The sequence below is a fragment of the Ornithodoros turicata genome, chromosome 2 (assembly GCF_037126465.1).
Source record: "Ornithodoros turicata isolate Travis chromosome 2, ASM3712646v1, whole genome shotgun sequence".
Lineage (NCBI taxonomy): Eukaryota > Metazoa > Arthropoda > Arachnida > Ixodida > Argasidae > Ornithodoros > Ornithodoros turicata.
In genome coordinates this window covers 25389959-25413107 of record NC_088202.1, presented here as the reverse complement: position 1 = coordinate 25413107, position 23149 = coordinate 25389959, and the positions used below count along the sequence as shown (strand labels likewise).

The following is a 23149-nucleotide window of genomic DNA, read 5'->3' as shown; positions in this document are numbered from 1 at the left end:
TCTACACTCTCTGCTCTGGTGCCGTCCCGCATCTAGCGTTCTCTTTCATCGCTTTCGTGGAGATGAGCGAAGAGGTTACATGACGGAGCACGATACCTCTTTTTCGTGCACCCTCTAAAAGTTTGGGCGTGAGGAGCGTACTGGCGTTTCAAACCCGGAGTACGAGCGTTGTCAATTATTGGTAAAGGTGTCAAGCACGCATTCCGGAGCAGCCACTTAACGCGCCCTACGGTAACGATGACGAAACACTGCAGTCGTACCAGTAAGAGTCGTCCCGTTAGAGGAAGTAGTTGTCCGTCCCCAATTGTTGTGTTACTACACGTGCTCTTGGTCTCTCGGCTTGATACCGGATGCCATGAAATCACAGGCGAAGCGCGTTACGACCCAATTTTACGGAGTGCGAAATTGAAGCACTTATTGAAGGTTATCAAGTAAACAAGTGCTCTATTGACGCTACGGGGAATGGTCCCCAAGGACTTCCGGCAAAGTGCAATGCATGAGCGCGTATTACGGAGTCTTCGTTTGCCGTTCTAAAATCCAGCGCTGCGAAGTACGGCGCCATCTTTCCTCGTAAGACCACTCGGGAGCTCTCGCAGGAGTCCGCCGTAAGTTGCGAATGTACACTTCGTTATAGCTCCCTCGTGCGAATGGGTTACGTCAGATTTGCCTACTCAGTGGCTGGTAGAAAAACTTAAATGCGTGATGTGGTAAAAATAGGCTCAACTTCGTGTCTTTCGAATTTGGTTGTCGAATTGTTGAAAAGTAAAAGTCACACGCTACGGACAGTTCGTTGATGACAAAGACAGTCTTCACATGACATCTATCACTGAACCGATCAATCCAGTCACGCTTCTTACGCTACACTTATCCCACACTTTCAAAAAGCCTTCCTAATATACAACGTTCCATGCACTCACTAGTGTTAGGCTGAGATTCACAGGGAGAAAAACTGATCGACAGGGACAGGAGTTAATACTTCAACCCTTGCAACTATGTGTGTGTCTGCGCAGTGTGGCGACATGTTGCACGCGCCGCAGGGTAGGACTGCGGGTAATTTGGACCACCTTTCCTTTTGACGTGCGCCGGAAACCACGGACACACGGTGCTGGAAGCAATGTTTACCTCCCCTACATTGTTTTGTCCGAATCTCAGCGGACGGTGCGGTGACCTCATCTTCACGTTAGGGTGAAGTGAAGTGAAGAAAAATGGAAGGAACTGAACTGAAGATAAGCAAATATATTATCTGTATTCACGAATAAAGAATGACGTCCACGAACACTTTGTTTGAACTATTCAAGACACGACCAGTGGACGAACGACTATGCGCAATAACAGAATAACACATTTTTTTGACAGATTCTGGTAGACCATTTGCGAACAAGTTCGCTTTACGTAAGCCTCGGGATGTCAACGTGCATACCGACATCGTTTTGCCGAATTTCTGGGGAATGCTTATATGAAGATTGCTTTGAAGAAATGGGAGAAGCAAGAAAAACAAAATAAGTATGAATTGGAACGTTAACGAAAAAGAAAAGAAGGCGAAGTTGAATTCGTCACTCAATTTATTCTTATTGCAATCAGTATATGCATACTTGTGTGTTGCGAAAAGAAGAAAAAGAAACGATGTCGGCTGGAATGGTCCGCGTATTCTTCTCTTCTTTTTTAATGCGTTCGTATTGACAATTGTAAAGGCTCATTTTAAGCAGTACCCCGACCTTGATTTCCGCCACAACTGCGTCACCAGCCTCATGGGCTTGAAAAGCACAAAGTAACGCTGGGGGGAACGAAAGACGAAAAACGCGCACCCAACTAACAGCTACACCCTACTTTTCAACCATACGCTTTCATAACAGTCATTTGGAAAGAAATTTGTTTGACGTGACAACACAAACGTAACAAACAAAAAACAACAAATAAAGTTTTTTTCTTTTTTTTTTTTTAAAGAAGAAACCCAACGTACCAGCAAGGCGAAGTACATGTATCCAAGTCCAAATAATCACAGTCATCAGGATTTAGCAAAATGGAGGATTCACTTCTGCAATTTTCTTTCAATTCTGGCGGTTAGAAATGCTTCAAATATTTATCTTTCTGTCCTGGAAGGGGAGCTACCGTTGTTTCTTGGCTTCCTTGGGAATCTGGGTGCACCCGCACCGGATGACATGCGCACCCAGATTTCCCGACACTGTTCGTCATATGGTACACTTGTTTGTTTCTTTGCAAGGTGGTCACCCGGTGGTCGCTTCTGTATGCTGTTGACCCAAGTGTATTATTTGAAATGCCAGGCGGTTTCCCTCGCCTCTTTACGTCTCTCGTGCGTCGTTTACGACTTAGCGTCGCATTCACCCCTGCACTCCGGTATAGGCTGGGCCACAGCAACACGGCGCTGTGTACAACTTTTGGCTTCCCGACAACAATCCGACACATTATAGAAGACCGCAGCCAGTACGTATGCGAGCGACGGGCCTTTAAATGTCAACTTGAAATGCTGGATCAGAGGCCATTCAACATCTGCAAAGTTCTCGGCCCATGGAGTAACCCTACACATCAGTGCCGTGCACTTGGCGCTTTTCTTTCCTTTCTGAGGGCCACCGGCCTCCTTCAAGAACTGTAGGGATTTCCTTCCCTCGTCATCCTTTCATGTGAACCTTTTTTTGCAATGGGGTAGGGTCCTGCACTCAATGCAGGGAAACATGCCACATTATCATCATCATCCATTCATCTATGTTGTTGTTGTTGTTGTTGTAAGGTAAAAGCACTTGTATTTTTTTAGTTTGCCATGTATGCAACGTCCTGTGTGCCCAATATACACTCTATCACATAAATGGAGAATCTCATAGTCTACATTCTACTTGAAACACCAAACTTTTCCCTATGTCTCACATGCGGGTTTAAAGTTTCCTTGGATCATACACGATGTTTTTTTTAGCTTTTACAGAATTTTTATCAAAACAGCTATGAGAACAGCATAGATGTCGTTGTTGCAGCTAAGTGCTACCGCAAGGCGGACATCATCTCGAGGAAACTGTGCAACTGCAAGATGTCTAATTACCTAAAATTCTTTAATTACGTTTTTAATTCGGGGATTTCAGGAAAAGCGAGGTAACAGATTGAGAGACTATCCTAGTGTAAATCCACTTGACGATTAACAAACCCTGTAACACATACATGCGCTATATATATATATATTTATATATAGATAGGGGAGAAAAGACACCAGAGACTGAAGTAGGGAGTAGGGGAAGTTATTTATTAAGCTGGCATTTAAACTAAGGGTCTGGGGAAGTCTACGTTTCGGCGGAAGCTCCGCCTTCTTCGGGACTGAGACGAAAATCTATGTACAAGGTCTTTTAAAAGGTTACAAAAGTGTCGTCACAGTTGGTACAATTCCACTGCGAGGCAGTCGTCAGTGAGTCATGTTCTGGAAGATTCCGGAAGGTTCCTGGGTCATCGGCCGGGGAGATTACGTGTCAGAGTCTTGGGTCGAAAATTGGGTCGAAATGAAAAATGAAAAAAAAAAAAAAAAAATATATATATATATATATATAAATGTTGGATATATATATGAATGTTGGAAAAGTTGGATCGGACGGCTACGTAATTATAGTTATCCCATTTATTTCAACTATATATATATATATAGTTGAAATAAATGGGATAACTATAATTACGTAGCCGTCCGATCCAACTTCAACTTTTCAATATATATATATATATACAGATGCGGCATATACAGGGTGTTCCATTTAAGATTGACCCCACCTTTAAAAAATAATGAATCATCGCAGAAGAATGAAACCAAGTGCATAGTGTTACCAGTGACCTGGAGCATTTAATAGTATTTTTTGTCGCGCAATTAACTGATTAATTAATTAATTTAATTTTCTAACTTTTTAATTAGGAGGATCACACCGGAGATGTCAACTGTGAAGTTGTGGGCGTGGACATGAGAAAGCGAATGCAGTGTGTTGCAACTCTCTAGCTCATACGAGTCTTTTTTTCCCGGGCCAGCAGAAAGGGCCCGGAGTTCCGAAACCACGACGGAATCAGTTTCCGTCGCGCGAAAAGAGCGCTTCATTGCAGCGCTTTCTCACGGCCGCTTGAGGAACAAGCATTGATGCCGTCCGTTCCGCCGATGCTGTTAACTGTCACGGGTGCGAGGACACCAGCAAGGTCACTGCGGCGCTTTATCTCTTGATTCTTTGTTTTTAGGCGTGAAACCACACAAAACACGGGAAGCGGAAGATATCTGCTCACGGCTTACCTTGAACCACGAGCGCGAGATTATTAAATCAATGAGAAAGAAAGAAAAGCTGTGGGCTATCACTGTGCCGACATCCTTTGTTGAACGCTCTGAGGGACAAACAATGCCCTACTCCAACGAACAGAAAGCGGACACGATCCTTGCCCTAGGTGCTGCAGGGGGCAAAACGAAAAAGGCAGTCAAGATATTTCAGAGGTGGCACCCTGGCACAAGACCACACCCATCGACTATTGTCCGTCAATACGAGGCGCTGAAGCAATATGGCAGGTTCATCAAGGAGCGTTGTAGGCCAGCGGAGCTGTCAGACGATGTTCGCATCAACATCTTGGCATTTCTTGAGGCCTGCCCTGAAGCTAGCCTCCGCGAGGCGAGCAGGCAGACAGACGTCCCGTTGTACGGTGTTTAGAGTGGTAAAAGAAGCAGGCTTCCATCCATACCACATACAACTTCACCAAAGGTTGGAACAAAAGGACTTTGAAAGCCGGTTGAACTACGCCAACTGGCTTTTGCAGATCGTCGATGAGAATCCCCAATTTCTAAGAAGTGTCATATGGACTGACGAGGCAAATTTCTCTCGTGACGCACAGGTGAACTTGCATAACGCTCATTACTGGAGCGCTACTAATCCGCATTGGCTTGGAAGGACGCGCCACCAGTATAAGTGGTCGCTCAACGTGAGGTGCGGTATCTGCGACGGAGCTCTCATTGGCCCCGTCTTCCTTGATGGGACACTGACCGCGGTGACGTACCTCAATGAGATTCTATTGGGCCCCGTGGAAGAGTTCTGCGCCAACGTTCCACTGGCACGGCTTGGCAAGCTGTGGTTTCAGCACGATGGCGCACCCGCCCACAGCTCTAGCCAAGCTCGTGCCTATCTCGACAGGGCATTTCCTAGCCGATGGATAGGAAGGTACTGACCTGTGTCGTGGCCTGCGAGGTCCCCAGACCTGACGCCGTTAGATTTCTTTCTGTGGGGATATCTGAAGGGTCGCGTGTACGACCAGGAGACAACAACACCTGACGCCCTTAAGGCCAGGATCACGGAAGTGTGCCGTGGAATCCCCGCGGCCACGTTGCGGAGGGCAACGGAGGACACAAGAGATGCATGTTTTGTGTGACTGAGGAAGGCGATCTTTTCGAACACCTGCTCTGAATGTACATAGTATATGTTTCGGTCATGTTAAAATACCCGTGCAATGTTCTGTAAAATAAGTTGAATGAAAAAGAAGGCATACTATTTTTATCTACTCGTTTAATTCTTTGTTTGCTTGAACAAACTTCGGTTGCCAGTTTACAATGGCTTGGTTAATAGCGTTTCCTGCTTCCATTCCCAAGGTCGCGTGCTCTGAACGCGGGCGGAGACGCAAGCAATTTGTTTGAAGGCACGGATTGCTTAGGCATGCCGTCTCCTGCTGTGACTTACATACGATCTTCCGTGTGTAAGATTCCACCCACGTTAGAGAACTCCAAGTGGGCAAAATTAATTCACAGGCAGACTACCGTGGCGTCGGTCATGATCACCGTTCTCTCCCCTATAGTCATAAACCCTCCCATTATTACTGTTATGACTTATATGCTCGCTTGCTTCCTTCCTTTCTTGCTTGCCCTGTGCAACATCTTGGACAAGCATCGTACCTACTGTCTCTTCGTTGGAAAAGACATAACTTGTGCTACAACGCAGAGAGTGGGTGCAAATGAAAAGGTGTAAAAGAGCGGGTTCATAAATTTCATAGCCCACAGCTTTTCTTTCTTTCTCATTGATTTAATAATCTCGCGCTCGTGGTTCAAGGTAAGCCGTGAGCAGTTATCTTCCGCTTCCCGTGTATTGTGTCGTTTCACGCCTAAAAAACAAAGAATCAAGAGATAAAGCGCCGCAGTGACTTTGCTGGTGTCCCCGCACCCGTGACAGATAACAGCATCAGCGGAACGGACGGCATCAATGCTTGTTCGTCAAGCGGCGGTGAGAAAGCGCTGCAATCAAGCGCTCTTTTCGCGGGACGGAAACTGATTCCGTCGTAGTTTCGGAACTCCGGGCCCTTTCTGCTGGCCCGGGAAAAAAAGACTCGTATGAGCTAGAGAGTTGCAACACACTGCATTCGCTTTCTCATGTTAACGCCCACAACTTCACAGTTGACATCTGCGGTGTGATCCTCCTAATTAAAAAGTTAGAAAATTAAATTAATTATTTAATCAGTTAATTGCGCGACAAAAAATACTATTAAATGCTCCAGGTCACTGGTAACACTATGCACTTGGTTTTATTCTTCTGCGATGATTCATTATTTTTTAAAGGTGGGGTCAATCTTAAATGGAACACCCTGTATATATATATATGCCGCCGCGCAAAGCATGCTGGTGGCCACCTATCAACCTTATTAGCTTTTCGGCCCATCAGCAGATGCGTTTTTCTCGCTTCTTGCCCACCACAGCAAAATATAACCTCGAACCAGTCTTATCGTGACATCACATGTTTGTTAACAGAGTGTCGTCTATAGGGGTTGGCAGGGAGGTGGAATGCCTTGAACAGACTCCTGAAAGTAAAGAACTTTGGTAAGGCACATACCGTCCACCCTTATTGCACACGACTTTCAGTACATTGTGCTGCTTGGGGGTGCACTCACCAGGTAACATCACAATTGCTCTGTTTATCAGTGTGATGTACTCCGGTGAGTGTACTAATGCGGCATGATCGAGCTGACCGACACACCATGACGACCTTCACGTCGGTTCGTAACAAGGCCCGAACTCACGCCATATCACATTATTGTTACCGTGAGTTTCGAAGGCCCGAAACGCCGAGCTGTGGTAAGAGACAACTGAAAGTCGGCCTTGTTCGTTGCGGACACGTTTTGTCGCATGTCTTCTAAGGACCTTTATCGCCCTTATTACAAGAATGTTATAACAAGCTACGGAAAGGCACCGTGTGTAAGTCGCGAAAATTGAAAGGCAAAGCTTTCGTGTTCCTTGGGCCAACACGATTTTTTTTAATGCGTTCTTTATTCTGGAAATGCCGTTTGCGTGCTTTATGTAGGTTTGGAATGATTGGACCTGAATCGCATTCTTAATCGCTAGATCTCGAAAACAAAAATATAGAAGTGAACCTTCGATTGTGCTAACCCTGAGGAGCGTGATTCTGGGTAAACATGCTTCGCCTTCCCTGGTATGCCTCGTTTCCCCTTTCCACAAGAAAAGCGTCTGTGTGCAAAGTAAAGCTCAGTTGTTAATGGAGCTCATGTTTGACGACTTTCGTTCCTCCCTTTGTTGCATGCTTAAAAATCGGATGTCATGTACCGACTAGCTCATGTCGCTGTTCTCGTAACTCACACAGACACACACGCTCGCACGCACGTGCGCACGCACAGATAGAGAGAAAGGCGCGCTGGGCCACCCCGCTCTCTATTGTAGTAGGTCGGGACGCCCCACAGTTTTTCGCGAGGCGTTGATTAAAGGGCGCTCAGCGAGCCAGACAACTAGGGAGACAAATGAAGCTTTCCAGATAAAAAAATTGGGTCCAATGGGCATAAGACAACCTTCGCTCACCTTACATGAAAAGACATTCACGGTTTCATATAAATTGAGCGTTTGATAACTTTGAACTGTTTGCCTCCTTTTGTACCGGTTTTACCCTCTTTTCTCTAGGCTTTCAAACCTGTGTTCATTATACTTTTCAGTTGTCAGTTAGCGCTCGTCCTGTCTACATCTCTGTCCCTGCTTTTAGCGCTTTGAAGTATGTTGAACATTAATGGCTTCCGGGAAGGAAAGGAATTTCAATGAACTGATATGTTCTGCACAGTCTCCAGGGTTGTTAAAGTTACTTTGCAGTTAAGTTGCAGTTACAGATACTCGCCTTCGAAAGTAATTAAGTTACAGTTAGAGCTGCTGACAGGAAAAAATACTGAGATACAGTTACAAATATATTGGAAAAGTATCTGAGTACGGGTGGAGTTACTTTTTGCAATTCTGTATAGGCAGACCATATCTTTCGCCTTTGGCTTATAATAGGTGTCACTCTAGAGCAACAGAGACATCCCTTCTTGTGTAATCGTACGTAATTGCGGGCAAAACATTGAAAGTAACGCCTAAACTGGGAGTAACAGAGACAGGGACAGGTGAGACGCTTAGAAACTTAGTCTTCGGCTCACAGCGGAAACATTTCAGCTTAAGATCCCCGTTCGCCTTCGTTCAGATGAATTTAAAGTACTCCCGATATTGTGGCCACGGGACCTCTGACAGAACGGAGGCAACTTTGCTCGGACTGTTCGTAGTTACAGCCTCACAGACGGCGTCCGCGCCTGAGGTGGCGTCGACGCTTTCAAACTCGGCCATTCTCTTCGCTACCGCCAAGGCCGCCAATAGTGAGGCGAGGAACAAGGAATGTCACGTGCGAGTGTGAGGGCGTGAGCACGTGCAGCAAGGGCGAGGAGGAGTGGAGCTCGTGCCTGGTGTCGGCTAGGGAGCCTCGACGGGTTGCTGCAGCTTCCCACGCGCATGGAGGATCCCTATAGTGTCGGCGCGCCCTTCGCGCTACCTCCTGGTCGGCGACGGTGTTTCGTCGTTTTTACTCAAAAAGACCAAAAAGGCAGATACAAGTTACTGAAAAAAGTAATTAAGTTGCAGTTAGAAGTACATGTTTGAAAATGTATCTAATATTTCCTCAAGATACACAAAAAGTATCTAAGTACACGTACTCAGATACTTTTACTAAGTTTCTTAACAACCCTGCTGGCATTCTCCTTACTATGCATACGCCATACCTGTGACCTACTCTAATTTTACATGTCCGTAGCTAGAACACTACGGCTATACCCAGATTAAAGTCACTCCTTAGGTATATTCGACTAGCGGTACCAATGCTCTAAGCCAGAGCGCGCAGAGGAAGAAAGAAGATCGAAGAAAGAAACAACTGGCCGAAGCTGTTGTGAGAGTGTTCCGTTCTCACCAGTCGAAGATAAAGCGCTCTAGAGCGATCGCTGGCAGAGCGCTCTAGACGCTACGGCTTACGCTACGGCTCTAGACGCTACGGCTTTAATATGCGGCTCTGATCGCTGGCTGCCAGTCAAAGATCTAATTAGCATCCTCTCCACATTTGTTGTCTGTTACATCAACCTAATATGACTTTAGGTTCTTATGGTGAACGTGTAATGACGTGCAATGTATAACTCGCAGCTCGGTGCAGCAGAAGGGACAACAGCGAGTTCGCGGCAGAAGAGGCAAGTGAAAGAGAAAATTGACCCAAAGTGCCGTGAGTACAAAAACGATATATATGTTATTTGTTGCCTTATGAGCGTCGTTAGTCCTGCTGACGTGTGCGCATTTACGCGATTGTGTCAATACGTCACTGGGTTAGAAAACGAATGAAATATGATACAGAGAGAATGTGTGTAGATATCTGGTATGCTCGTGCGATACCCTTTGTGCATTGATGGGAAGGTAGCTTCAAAATGCTGGACCTAGGGGTACACTCTATGAAAATGAGTGGAATGTGAAGTAATACATTATGAAGAGCGCTGTTGCCTTTGTGTTTGTAGTCAACAGAAAACTGAAAACTTTCTACGTACAATGTGTTAATTCCGGCAGCTTAATTCCTGTTTGGTGATTCAATTACTGTTGACCTATGGCTCATTACTCTCTGTAGGTGTTCGTCTGTAGAAAGTCCCTGTATCATTCTGTTGACTGTCAACACAACTATTGTTCACCATACTACAGCTTTTTCCGGCATTAGTAATCCTCTTGTCGTACATTTTAATCCTCATACAATGAGATTTACCGTAATTTCACGCGTATTAGCCGCGGCTTATGCACGATTTCTTTTTCTAACGGGCGCTCTGCGGCTTATCCACCAGTGCGGCTTATCTGATCGCTATTTTTCCTTGGTATTTTCCCCATACGCCGGTTTTAAGAACGACAGTGTCTCTGGGACAGCACCGCCCTGCCGATGCACGTACAGTACGTAACAGGGGCGCGTCCACATTCGAGTATTTCCTTCCTGGTGGCTGGTGGCTACCTTCCTGGTGTCTTCTGGAAGATCACTGACCCAGCGATCCATGAAAAACACGCAACAAGGGCACAATCCGATCTGGGTAGAACACTAGAACTGAACTCCTTCTTGTACACCATGCCGACTCCGGAGTATGTACCACATGGTTTATGGCCTTCTCTATGGTCTCCTTTGTCGCACAAATCAGTTGCGTCGTATCGCCTGCGGCTTACCTGCGAGTGCGGCGTATCTGCCAGAAAATTTTCAAAACGTTCCTAAAAACGGGTCCTACGGCTTATCTGCGGTGCAGCTTGTACGCGTGAAATTACGGTAATTCATTTGCCATCGGAATTAATCCTCCTTTCATTATTTTTAATCCTCATTTCACATAATTTAATCCGTTTCTCATGCAATTTACTCCAAGTGACTATGTGTGGGCTACATGACTTTTTTTGTGTATTTTGGGACAATTCCCATGTGTACGAATATTGCACATGCTTTTCACTAATATTGTGGGTTTCTGCACCATAACGGGATACTGTGGGACTGTCAATCTGGATTACGGTGTTGTGGGATTATTCCCATGTCTACGAGTATTACTCATGGTTTGCATTAAAAAAGATGGGTTTCTGCATTGTAATGGGATACTGTGGGACTGTGTATATGGATTACGACATTGTGGAACTATTCCCATGTGTACGGATATTGCCCATGCTTCTCATTAGATAGTCGGGTTTCTGCACTGTAATGGGATACTGTGCAACTGTGGATCTTCAGTACGATATTGTGGGACTATTTCCATGTCTATGGGTATTACCTATGCTTTTCATTCAAAATGCAGGTTTCTGGGGTATAACGGGATACGGGTTTAGGATATTGTGCAACTATTCACATGTGTGCGGGTATTACCCATGCTGTTCATTAAATATGTGGGTTTCTGCACTGTAATGGGATACTGCGGGACTGGCAACCTTGATTACGATATCCTGGGAATATAAGCATGTCTATGGCTATTCCCCGTGCTTTTCATTAAAAACGTGGATTTTTGCACTAATGGGATGCTGTGGGACTGTCAATCTGGATAGCGTTATTGTTGGACTATTCCCGTGCCTATGGATTTTACCCATGGTTTTCATTAAAACGTGGGTTTCTGCACTGTAATGGGATACTCTGGGACTGTCAGTCCTGATTACGATATTGTGGGGCTATTCCCACGTCTACGGGTATTCCCTGTGATTTTAATTAAAAACGCGGGGGGGGGGGTATATAAGTTTAATAAAGAGGAGGTGGCGTCCACGCAGGGAGAGGTCAGCCAGACCTATGTCGGCTTGCTACGCCCTGGTGGAGCAAAAAAAAAAAGGAAAAAAAAAAAAAAAAAAAAAAAAACCGGCCGGTTTCTTTGCAGTGGGGGCGAGTGCCCAGGGCCGCGGTTCTCAGTTCACAACGTAACACTCAGTTGGGTGTCCTGTAGGTATTGCAGGAGAGCCCTTGTAACGGCTCCCTGTTGTTGGCGTGCGACGGGGCCGAGAAGCACGGCCAGAGAGAGCGAGCCGTGTCCCAGGCGTTGGAGGCGATTGGCGAGGACAGCGCGGGCTGCAGAGTACTCCGAGCAGATTAGTAGGAGGTGCTCAACGTCTGCTACTGCGCCACAGGTAGCGCAGCTGGCTGAGCGACGCTTTCCGACCCTGCACAGGTATTGCGGTGTATATGCGACGTTGAGCCGGAGCCGATGCAGCAGCGTTTCTTCTGCGCGGACGAGCTGCTGGTATGGAGCGAATTGCATTGTCGGGTCAATGGACTGGATATACGCATTGGAGCGTACAGCGTCTTCGACAGAGCGACGCATTTCGGAGGCACACCACTCGCGGATCTTTATAAGGCAGGCGGACGATGTGAGCGGCATACTAGCTGGCGGGCCGACGTCTTGGTGGGCACGCCTCGCGGCGGCGTCCGCTCGGGAGTTCCCACTGAGGCCTATGTGGCTGGGAACCCACTGTAGCCGCACACCGTGGCCAGAGGCGCAAAGAGAGTCGCATGCGGCGATGATAGCCGTTTGGAGGTCGCTGATGATTTTGGTGGCGTGAGAACCCAGGATCTCCAGGGCTGGCTTGCTGTCGGTGAGGATCGTCCACTCTGCAGGTGGGGAGGACGAGATGTGCTGAAGGGCCATATTGATTGCGAATAGCTCTGCTTCCGTGGAGGACGTCTCGTTGGGGAGCTTGGACGCTCTCTCAAAATCTTCGTGGGGCACACAAAAGGCTGCAGCTGCTCCACCAGGTATCACAGACCCATCAGTATAGACGGTCTGCCTTCCGTGGTGCAGCGAGGATAGGTGTTCCAGGGCAAGTTGATGTGCTACAGGCGCTGGCGTGTCGCTTTTTTTCCCGAGGCCATGGATAAATGTGCATATGGGAGGTTGGTCGAGAGCCCATGTTGGGGTAGCATACGATACGTGAGATGTGGGAGGTGGGACAACACCCTTCAGACGGCGCACTGCGCTACCAAAGGCAGACGCGGGGCTGTCGTGGTCAATGGTCCTGAGGTAGTGGAAAGGGTGCCGAGTCATTAGCCGCGTGTAAATGCGGAGGGTCTCTCTATCTCGCAGGGTGGTAACAAGTGGTTCCCTGGCCTCTGCAAGTACCGAATAAGTTTCCGTTGTCTTGGGTAAGCCCAGGCATGCGCGAAGACTGCGAGACTGAATGTTCAGGAGTTCCCGCTCGTGAGTCGTCCGCAGGCCGTGCAGCACTGGGATGCTGTACCGCAGGAGGCCGAGCACGAGGGAGCTGTGAATTTGGCGAAGATCGCGACAGGTGGGGCCCCAAGACGCTCCGGAGATGCGGCGTAGGACGTTCACTGATCTGCTCGTCTTGACGGAGAGGTTCTTTATGTGCTTAGACCAGGAGAGCTGTCTGTCAATAATCACGCCAAGGTACTTGCAGTGCGTCACAAATTGAAGCGGGGTTCCGGCAACATGGAGAGGGTAGCTGGTGAAGGGCCGCCGAGTAAACGCCATGGCGGCTGTCTTGCTAGGGGATACACGGAGTCCTCGGTCGGCAAGGTAAGACGCGGTGGTGTTGAGAGCGCCTTGTAAGCGTTGTTGAATGGCGTCCCGTCGGACCCCGGATGTCCATATGCAGATGTCGTCGGCATAGATTGTGATGCGGATATGCTCAGAGAGGCGCGCCGGGAGTGATGCCATAATCAGATTGAACAGCAGCGGACTCAGTACACTACCTTGTGGCACTCCACGGGAGACGGGAAAAGCTGGAGTATCTCCTGATGCAGTACGGACGAACAGCGTCCGGCCGGACAGAAAGTCACGGACCCAAGAAACCATTCGAGCTCCCACTCCCGATTCTTGCAGGGTAGCAACAACGGCACTGTGGAGAACGCTATCATACGCCTTCATGACATCCAAAAAGACAGCAACAGTAAAACGTGCTTCCGACTGTTCTTCTTGGACACTGGATACCAGGTCGATCACGTTGTCGATGGACGACCTCCCTTGTCTGAACCCTGCCATGGCCTCGGGGAAGTACCTCACAGTTTCAAAGTACCAGGTTAGCCGCGAGTGTACCATGCGCTCCATCGTCTTCGCCACGCAGCTGGTGAGTGCAATCGGCCGAAAGGAATCGATGTCATGGGGCGATTTTCCAGGTTTTAAAATGGGGACCACCATTGCCGACTTCCATTCTGCGGGAACAACACCGGCGCGCCACGACTCATTAATGAGCCGCAAGAGCAGCTGGCGTCCGCGGAGGGGTAGGTTGCGAAGGGTCTTGTATGTCACTAGGTCTGCCCCAGGAGAGGTGTGCACTGGTGACTGTCTTAAGGCCGACTCTAGCTCCATGGAAGAGAATGGGTGGCTTAAGGAAGGCTCCATTGGTGGATCAGGAACAACTGGGATATCGCAGGCTGACGTGAGGTCGACAGTGGGTGATGAGGTCAGCCTACTGCAATAGTCTTCCGCAAGCTCCATCTCCGAACGACCTGTGGCTAAGGATAGCGACCGGAACGGATCACGCTGAGTAACCGGCTTGGTTAGACCCTTCATCACCGCCCATATTCGGGAGAGAGGTGTGCGTGGCGACAGCGACGATGCAAAGCTTCTCCAGTGGTTCCTGGCTAGTTTGCGAAGGTGCCTATCGACGGCTTTCTGCACCCGTTGAGCTTCACGTTTGTCATCAGGGAGGCGGGTTCGACGAGCGCGCCTTTCCGCTCTCCGGCGTGTCGCACGCAGGCGCGCGTACTCCGCATCAACGGCCGCGAACTTCGTCGGGAGGCGAACGACGCGTGTGCAAGCGCGCGTGGCGCCGACCACAGCACGGCAGAAGTCTTGATGGTTGGCGCGCTGGAGCACGGAGTCCGTGAGGGCGGATTCAACAGCAGCCCTATAACGGTGCCAGTTCGTCGACCTGGCGGTACGCCTAAGTTGGGTCCCAGGAGCTCCACGGATGTTGATCAACAGCGGCAAGTGATCACTCCCCAGCGTGTCAGCATCAACTTGCCATGTGAACTGCCGGGCAATCGAGGCGGATACAACCGTGAGGTCCAGGCATGACGAGACAGAAGACGACGGTACAAACGTTGGAGAACCGTCGTTAAGGAGATGGAGGTCTCGTTCTTCAAACAGCGCTGCAAGGCGTTCCCCTCGCGAGTCAGAGCGTGTACTACCCCAGGTGACATGGTGCGCGTTAAAGTCCCCACACAGTACATATGGAGGCGGGAGGCGGTCTAGAATGCACCCTAAGTCGTTCACATCATAGGAGACGGCTGGGGGCAGATACACAGAAACAACGGTGAGGTCGGTAGTGCCCATCCGGACCGAGCAGCAGGCGTATTCCCCTCCATCGGTTAGCCCGATGTCCCTGCTCAGAGAGGGTATGTCCGACCTAACAAGAACAGCTGCTCGACTCTTGGCACCTCTGGGCTTGGAGGCGAAGGTGATATAGTTGGAGAGGCGGAAGTCATCACGGATTCCGCACTCCGATATGCACATGAGAGGGAATTTGTGCCTCCAGGAAAATTGACGGAAATCAGATAGCTTCGACTGCAGGCTTCTCGCGTTCCACTGAAAGATCGTTGTCGTTTGGTACTGCACAGCCATGCTGCCAGTGGCGGAGCGGTAAGGGCGCCCAGCTGATCTTAGTGGCTGCTACGCTTAGGGCCGGATAATAAGGTGGGAGCGATGGCGTTCTCGAGCTGTAGGATGGATCTAATTTCAGCAAGTGCCTTGCACTCAGGACAAGCGGCGACGATGGCTTTTAATGCCGCGAAGAGTAGCCTGATCACCACGACCTGCATGTCTCCAGGGTCGTCGTTCGCTCGGATCGGTGATGGCCGGCGGGCCTTCTGAGAGTGGGTCGGCAGCGGGTCGCCACTGGCCTCAACATGCGTTGGCAGAGCATCGCGAGGGTGGGGCAGGGGGGGGGAAGTCACTGTCGCTCAATGGAGGGGGCCCACCAGCCCCATTGCTAGAGGCAGCACGGTGTCGTGACTGCAGTCTTCGCCGCCGCCGCCGTCTGCGGTGCTCGCGGCGTTCCTCTTTCTGGACCTTCACCTTTGCCTCCTGGTAACTGCTATTGGAGCGCGAACGCTCCCTTGCAATGCGCCGCTGCTGTTTCCGCTTGGGGCAGTCGTTGGATGTTGCTAGATGATTGCCCTGGCAATTCGCGCATAGGGGGTCGTCTTGCGGGCAGGCAGAACCGTCATGAGACGTTCCACAGTTTGCGCAGACCTTCTTCCGGAAGCAGCACGCAGCAACATGCCCATGTCTCAGGCAGTTGTGGCATTGCGGTGCGTACGGTAGGTAGTGCTTAACTCTCATCGTGAGGAGATGAAGACTGATCTCTCGTGGCTTGACAGTCCCGAGGAATGTGAGCCTCACAGCACCGGCATCCCTCTTTATTCGCCTCGCTGCAATGACCGCGGCGTCAGACCGGATCGCCAGCCTTATCTGGTCGTCGGACAGTGAGGTGTCGACACCGGTGATAACGCCATAGCACGAATCAGCCGGGCGCGGTTCATACGCACGGACAGGGATCGAGCAGATCCTCTCGAGTCCCAAGAGAGGGCCTTTAGCAAGCGGGGAAACGGCTTCCACCGCGATGATGTTCTTCGCATAGTTCGGTCGTATTTCTTTAATTTTTCCCGGTTGCTCAGACGTAAGGAACTCGGAGAGTCTCAGGTGATTCAGCCTGGCAAGGCTCACAGTCGGGTCCCGTGGAGCAAAGATCACCGTACTTCCCTCAGGCGGGGCAAGCCGCGCCGAGTTCAGACGGGCGGTCTTCCGCGCCCTTTTGCGGACTTCCTCGAACGGTTGGTCATCATCGTCGTCCGAAGACGTGACCATGGCGTTGTCGCTTAGTCGCTTTCGGAGGATGATCGTGCTGCTACTGGAACAGTCAGTGTCACTATCGGCGCTGCAGTTGCTGCGAACACTCTCCATTCCCGGGGGAGATGCACAGGCCGTCCCGCGCCTTGCAGCGAGGCAGGGCCTGCTGAAAGCCAGGCCTGGATGAGATAAAGCAGGAACAGAAAAAGAGGGAAGCGAAAGAATTGACAGAAAAATTACGGAGCAGGAAAGCGCACGTCAGAACACTTCGTCGTCGTCGTCGCGGGTTTTTGCGATGTAATAGGGTTCTGTGGCTCTGTCAATTTGGATTACGATAGTGTCGGACTCTTTCCATGTCTACAGGTATTACCCGTGCTTTTAATTTAAAATGAGGTTTTCTGCACTGTAATGGGATACTATGCGACTCTCTATCTGGATCACAGTATGCCATTACAGTGCAGAAATTCGCATAATTAATGAAAAGCATGGGTAATACCCGCACACATGGGAGTAGTCCCACAATATCCTAAACCAGATAGACAGTCCCCACAGTATTCCGTTATACAGCAGAAACCCGCATTTTGAGTGAAAAGCATGCGTAATACCCATAGACACTGAAGTAGTTCAACAATATCATAATCCAGATTGACAGACCCGCAGTATCCCATTACAGTGCAAATAAGCGCGTTTTTAATTGAAAGCAAGGGGAATACCCATAGACATGCATATAGTCCCAGGATACCGTAATCAAGATCGACAGTCCCACTGTATCCCATTGAGGTGCGGGAACCCGCACACGTAAAGGTGTTGCGACACTTTCTCTGATGTGTTGAAGTATAATATATATGCATCGTACTGATTATGAGAGTTTACAGAGTTGATCCCACGCTCGCTTTCCGCATGCCACGAAACACATCTCGTCAGGATGCTGCATTAATCCACCGCATGCGCCTCGATGTGGCCTTTACAGCTCAGTGGCGTTACCGCTTGAGACAAATTGATTCTCCCACCTGCTGCCACTGTGGTGCTCTTGAGGATCTGGAGCACATTCTTCTTCATTGCCCTCACTACGAACCTTCCCGAACCACACTCTCCGAGTCTCTTCGTCAGCTGGACTCTCGCCCTTTCTCCCTCCCGAAATTGCTTGGTCCCTGGCCCAATCCAGCCCAGCAACGCTCTGCGCTCAAAGGTCTTCTGACATTTCTGGACACCATCGGACTTCGATCGTTATTGTAAAGGGGCACGTTATTTTATTCCCCCCATTCCACCAAGCACTGGGGTAGAGTATCGCCTGTTGCGATGAAACTCCCCACTCTCCAAGGCCGAAAATAAAGTTGTTGTTGTTGAGAACACCGTGAAAAAAAGAATTTTTCCTCTCGCTAGATAGGTTCGGAAAATAGGCGCAGCCAAAAACGACGACCCACGGTGTGACCTCACGGACCCCTATCCCCCATTTGGCTTCGGAGACGCGCATCTTCCCTCGCTGCTCCTGTGTGACGTCACCAATGTCGCTTCTTCGGGGCCGTTTCTCCGTACCTGCTCACGTCATGGACCCGAAAACTTGAATATGGGATGATGTCGGGTGATAGAATAGTTTTTCGTATTTATCTGGGAAAGCTGGAAACCAACTGTCACAACACCTTTAATGAAAAGCATGGGCGATACCCGCACACATGTGAATAGTCCCACAATATTGCAAGCAAAGTTGACGGTCCCACTGTATCCCATTACGGTACAGAAATCCGTATTTTTAATCAAAACCTTGGGTAAAATACGTAGACATGGGAATAGTCCCATGATACCGCAATCGAGATTGACCGTCCCACAGTATCCCGTTATGGTGCAGAAACCCGCATTATTAATGAAAAACATGTGCAATACCCGTAGACATGGGAATTGTCTCAAAATACCGTAATCAAGATTGACAGTCCCGCAGTATCCCATTAGTGCAAAAACCAGCGCTTTTAATGAAAAGCAGGGGGAATACCCATAGACAAGCTTATAGTCCCAGGATATCGTAATCAAGATTGCCAGTCCCACAGTATCCCATTACAGTGCAGAATCCCACCTATTTAACAAAAAGCGTGGGTAATACCCTCACATATGGGAACAGTCCCACAGTATCCAATTACAGGGCAGAAACCCACATATTTAACGAAAAGCATGGGTAATACCCGCACACATGGGAATAGTTCCACAATATCCTAAACCAGACAGGCAATCCCACACTATCCCGTTATACTCCAGAAACCTGCATTCTGAATGAAAAGCATGGGTAATACCCATAGACACGGAAATAGTTCCACAATATCGTAATGAAGATCCACATTTCCACAGTATCCCATTACAGTGCAGAAACCCGCATATCTAATGAGCAATGGGCAATATCCGTACATATGGGAATAGTCCCACAATGTCGTAATCCATATACACAGTCCCACAGTATCCCATTACAATGCAGAGACCCATGTTTTTAATAAAAGCATATGTAATATCTGTAGACATGGAAGCAGTCCCACAATATCACAATCATCATTGGCAGTCCCACAGTATCCCATTACAATGCAGAAACCCACGTTTTTAATGAAAACCATGGGTAATACTCGTAGACATGGGAATAGTCCCATAACACCGTAATCCAGATTGACAGTCCCACAGTATCCCGTTATGGTGCAGAAACCCACAATATTAGTGAAAAGCATGTGCAATATGCGTACACATGGGAATTGTCCCAAAATACACTAAAAAAAGTCATACCCATCACTTAAAAACCAGAGACTAGGGGACAAAAAAACGACAAACACAGACAAGGTCTCAATTGTTGTGTGTTTTGTCGTTTTTTTCGTCCCCTAGTCTCGGGTTTTTAAGTTATGGATCTATACCACCAGCTCGCTTGCTGCCTCTCTATCCTATCGTAAAAAAAGTCATGTAGCCCACACATAGTCACTTGGATTAAATTGCATGAGAAACGGATTAAATTATGTGAAATGAGGATTTAAAAAATGAAAGAGAGATTAATTGTGATGGCAAATGGATTAAATGTCATGGTATAAGGATTAAAATGTACGACAAGAGGATTAATAACGGCGGAAAAAGCTGTAGTTTATTTCCTGTTGACTTATGGCCGGTTACTTTCCGCAGACAAATGCTTGCAGAAAGCCAACTTATGTCTCTGTTGCCTACTTGAATTATTGCTATATCGAACTACAGTTAGGGAAAATAGTTTCTGTTCACACCCACCTTTTATTGCCAATTGAACTTTTTTACAGGTTTGCATAGCTTCCACTTTTGACTGTGCTGCTCCGCTCGATTTCACAAGATGAGGCGATACGCAGCCCTTCTTTAGCTTGAAGTTGTTTTGAGCTCCGTCTTTCTACAGCATTACCGCCAGGCTTTTTTTCTCTTTATCTTCTTACAGGGCGATCACATGTGGTCTGAATTCGTAACAAGTGCACCCTGAAAAGAGATTAGCTGTGCGCTTAATAAAACAGTAACTTACATTAAAGCAAAGAGAAAAACGTATATGCACTTTAAATCTGTGCCATCATCACAAATGCAAGGGATAAGGACCTGTGGCGCTGATTATGCGACACAATACCTTCAGATAGAGACATTACGCGATTATTGGTCGTACAGTAAGCATAAACCAAGCAATTGCCTGCACGTACAGAAGGCTCGATTACGTCTCACAGCCGTAGTAAAATTGGAAACGATAATTTTCGAATAATCAGTCTTCATGAATATACGCGTTTAATTCATGAACTAGCAACTGGAACGAACATACTCAGAGCTCGACGAATTCCTGCAGCGGCGACTGGAAATCTATAGTACCGGAATCCACGTCCGGGCATGATCGCTCAACATCGATGATTACGCTTCGCAAGTGTTCTCCTATATGCAACAGTCTTCGGAAATATGTGGCCTTCATGAATCTGAATCTCGAAGGAATAACGCTATATAACTTAGCCAACTTAGCAATTTACCTCCCACACGGAGGAAAAAAATAGTTAGAGTTTCTTGCTTCCCTATTGAAAAATCTCATATGTGATGTTGTGGGAATCTGGTGTGAGATCTTATATCACATATCCATGTAGGTTCTCATATTCCATATGAATGTAGGACCTCATACCCCACATCAATATAGGACCTCATATTCCACATCTGTATAGAAGCTCATATTAGTATAGGATCCCATACCATATGCGAGTGGCTTAGGTTTTGCTGTCTTAGCACATAATATGAAGTTCTTTCTATGCTGACACCAAATAGTTCAAATTAATATTATCAATCAACAAAACGTTAAATAACAAAAATCAAAAACAAATAAAGGTGGAGGAAAATTTTCATTCACTGTCATTTTCACAGGACCATGAAGCTTAAAATCTAAAGTTATTGCAATTCGAAGTGTGTTTGATATTTTTTTTCTCAATATGCATTTTTAACTGCCATCCACTCAGTACTGGGGAAATATAGGGTCCCATATGAGTTCATTCTAGGAAGTATGTGGCCACATATGGGGCCAATATAGGAAATTATGATCTCATAAGGGGCCAGTATAGTCGCCCACAAGGGTAATATGAGTTCCCATAAAAGGCTGGTGTGGGAAATATAGGGTCCCATAAAAGGCCGATGTGGGAATTATAGGGTCACATAAAAGGCTGATGTGGGAATTATAGGGTCTCATAAAAGGCTGATGTGGGAATTATAGGGTCTCATGAGTCTCATATCGACGCTCACATCAAATCAATATAGGACATGTGAGATCTTACATGTCTCATACAGATTCCTACATGTAATAATGTGGAACTTTGTGGGATTTTTCAATAGGGTTCCGAATGTCTGCGTCATGCAAACTTTGATAATGCTCGACATATCACGGTTGTCGGTTTAATTTAAAGTAATATCATCTATGCACATGAATTATGTACTTGGGACTCTGAAAGCAGAGCGTGAAATACAGTCGTCAGTCTGTGACATTCCTTTATTCCTGTGCATTTATTCCCAATAATAATCAATTTTTGTGGCAACGTATTTAGCTCTCAAAATGTCTGGAATTACTATTTTTTTTCCTCTTGGAGTTTACGCGGGACTTAGCAGGGCGGCTCTCGAGCGCTGTCCACGAATATTTCGTCCTGTATATGTAACTTTGCCAATCACTCAGGTTAATCATCATGGATTTAGTCCATGAACCTGCCTGCGTTTATGTGTCTCTCCCCCTGGGTTGCTGGGCCATCACCTATGACTTCAGAGATAGTTTTTCTTACGTATTTGTTTACGATCATGAGTTTTTAGGCACGATTTTAGTAAAGATTTCAGGCGCGTACATAATAATGCCGTATATTTTGATTAATTTAAAATAATGCTTCATATTAAGTTCTCGACATCGAGGTCAATGAAGATGTAACATGCAGTGCACTCCGGGAGGAAGGATACCCCCTTCAGGCTTTTCAAACTGTGCACAGCGAACGTCTAGCGCCTTTCAGTTATACCGTGAAGACGCTGGGTGGGGCATTGGCTGACGCTGAGTGGGGCATTCCTAACCCTAGTTTCGATGCAAAGCCCTACCCGGTTGCGGCCCCCCATACCAACCCTGTGTGTGTCAGCACGGTAGCACACATGAGACGGTTGTCGGAAAGGAGCTGGTGCACCCCTTGTTGCCACTGTTCTTCTCCCGCTTGTCAACTATACTGTCTATGGTAGTGCTATCTGTCCTGCTACATACCACCCGACCACACTCAGTTATTTACAAAAACAAGTATCACAAGTACGTTCAACAGGGCCATTTGACACATCGCCACTGTAACGGAAAAACATGTCACCACCTCGTTATCCACATCATGCTTTAGTGAAACAACGAAGGAGACAGCAAGTAGATACTGATTTGTGCTTGAATGGGCGTTTGCGTGTAATCGTGTAAATTCCACGAAGATACTGAAGATGGTAGTTGCCCTACGAGCACCTCTCGGGCTGTTCGTTTTGCATAGTTTTTCCATTTACGAGCTCCCCTCTTTTAGTTCCTACAGAGATCGAAAACTTGAGGAACGTGGCGGATGCAACCCAGGTCACCCTCGCTTGGAAGCAAGTCACCGAAACTTATTGGTGCACTCGGTATGGAGCTAAGTACAGCGTCATCATCACGTGGACACCGAAAGGTGAAGAATTAAAAGAGGATGAAATTGAGGCAGCTGGTGACTACTACGTCATCACCGGTTTGAAGCCTTATACCTCAGTGGGAATAAAAGTGTGGCTGCGGTACCTCGACGAAAATGGAGACAAGCATGATGGACCACCCAGCGCTATTACTCCGAGGACAGCAGTCAGCAGTAAGAATAAAATATCTATGCATGTGGGTGTTGTAGGAAGATTTTAGCAACGTTTTCATGTTCACGTTTCCTCACGGAAGTGATCAGAATACAGTACCGCGTACCTTGTGTACTGAATACCTCTTTGTGCTGGTATGAAGTAGAGCAAGAACGTCAAATTAACTATTTATTCACTCGATGTGGTATCTGAGACAATCATAATTGCATAAAGTAACTTTCATCGCTGATACCAGAGACGGGCTCTAATTACTTTT

At 47.6% G+C, this 23149-nt stretch overlaps 1 protein-coding gene across 1 annotated transcript in view; it reads left to right on the top strand.

The window, feature by feature from the left end:
- LOC135385247 (uncharacterized) overlaps positions 1 to 23149 on the top strand; it is a 108493-nt gene that overhangs the window by 3397 nt on the left and 81947 nt on the right. Inside the window, exons 2-3 of the mRNA XM_064614452.1 lie at positions 9428 to 9503; positions 22587 to 22895. Coding sequence (XP_064470522.1) covers positions 9428 to 9503; positions 22587 to 22895 — 385 coding nt within the window. The remainder of the gene's footprint in view (positions 1 to 9427; positions 9504 to 22586; positions 22896 to 23149) is intronic.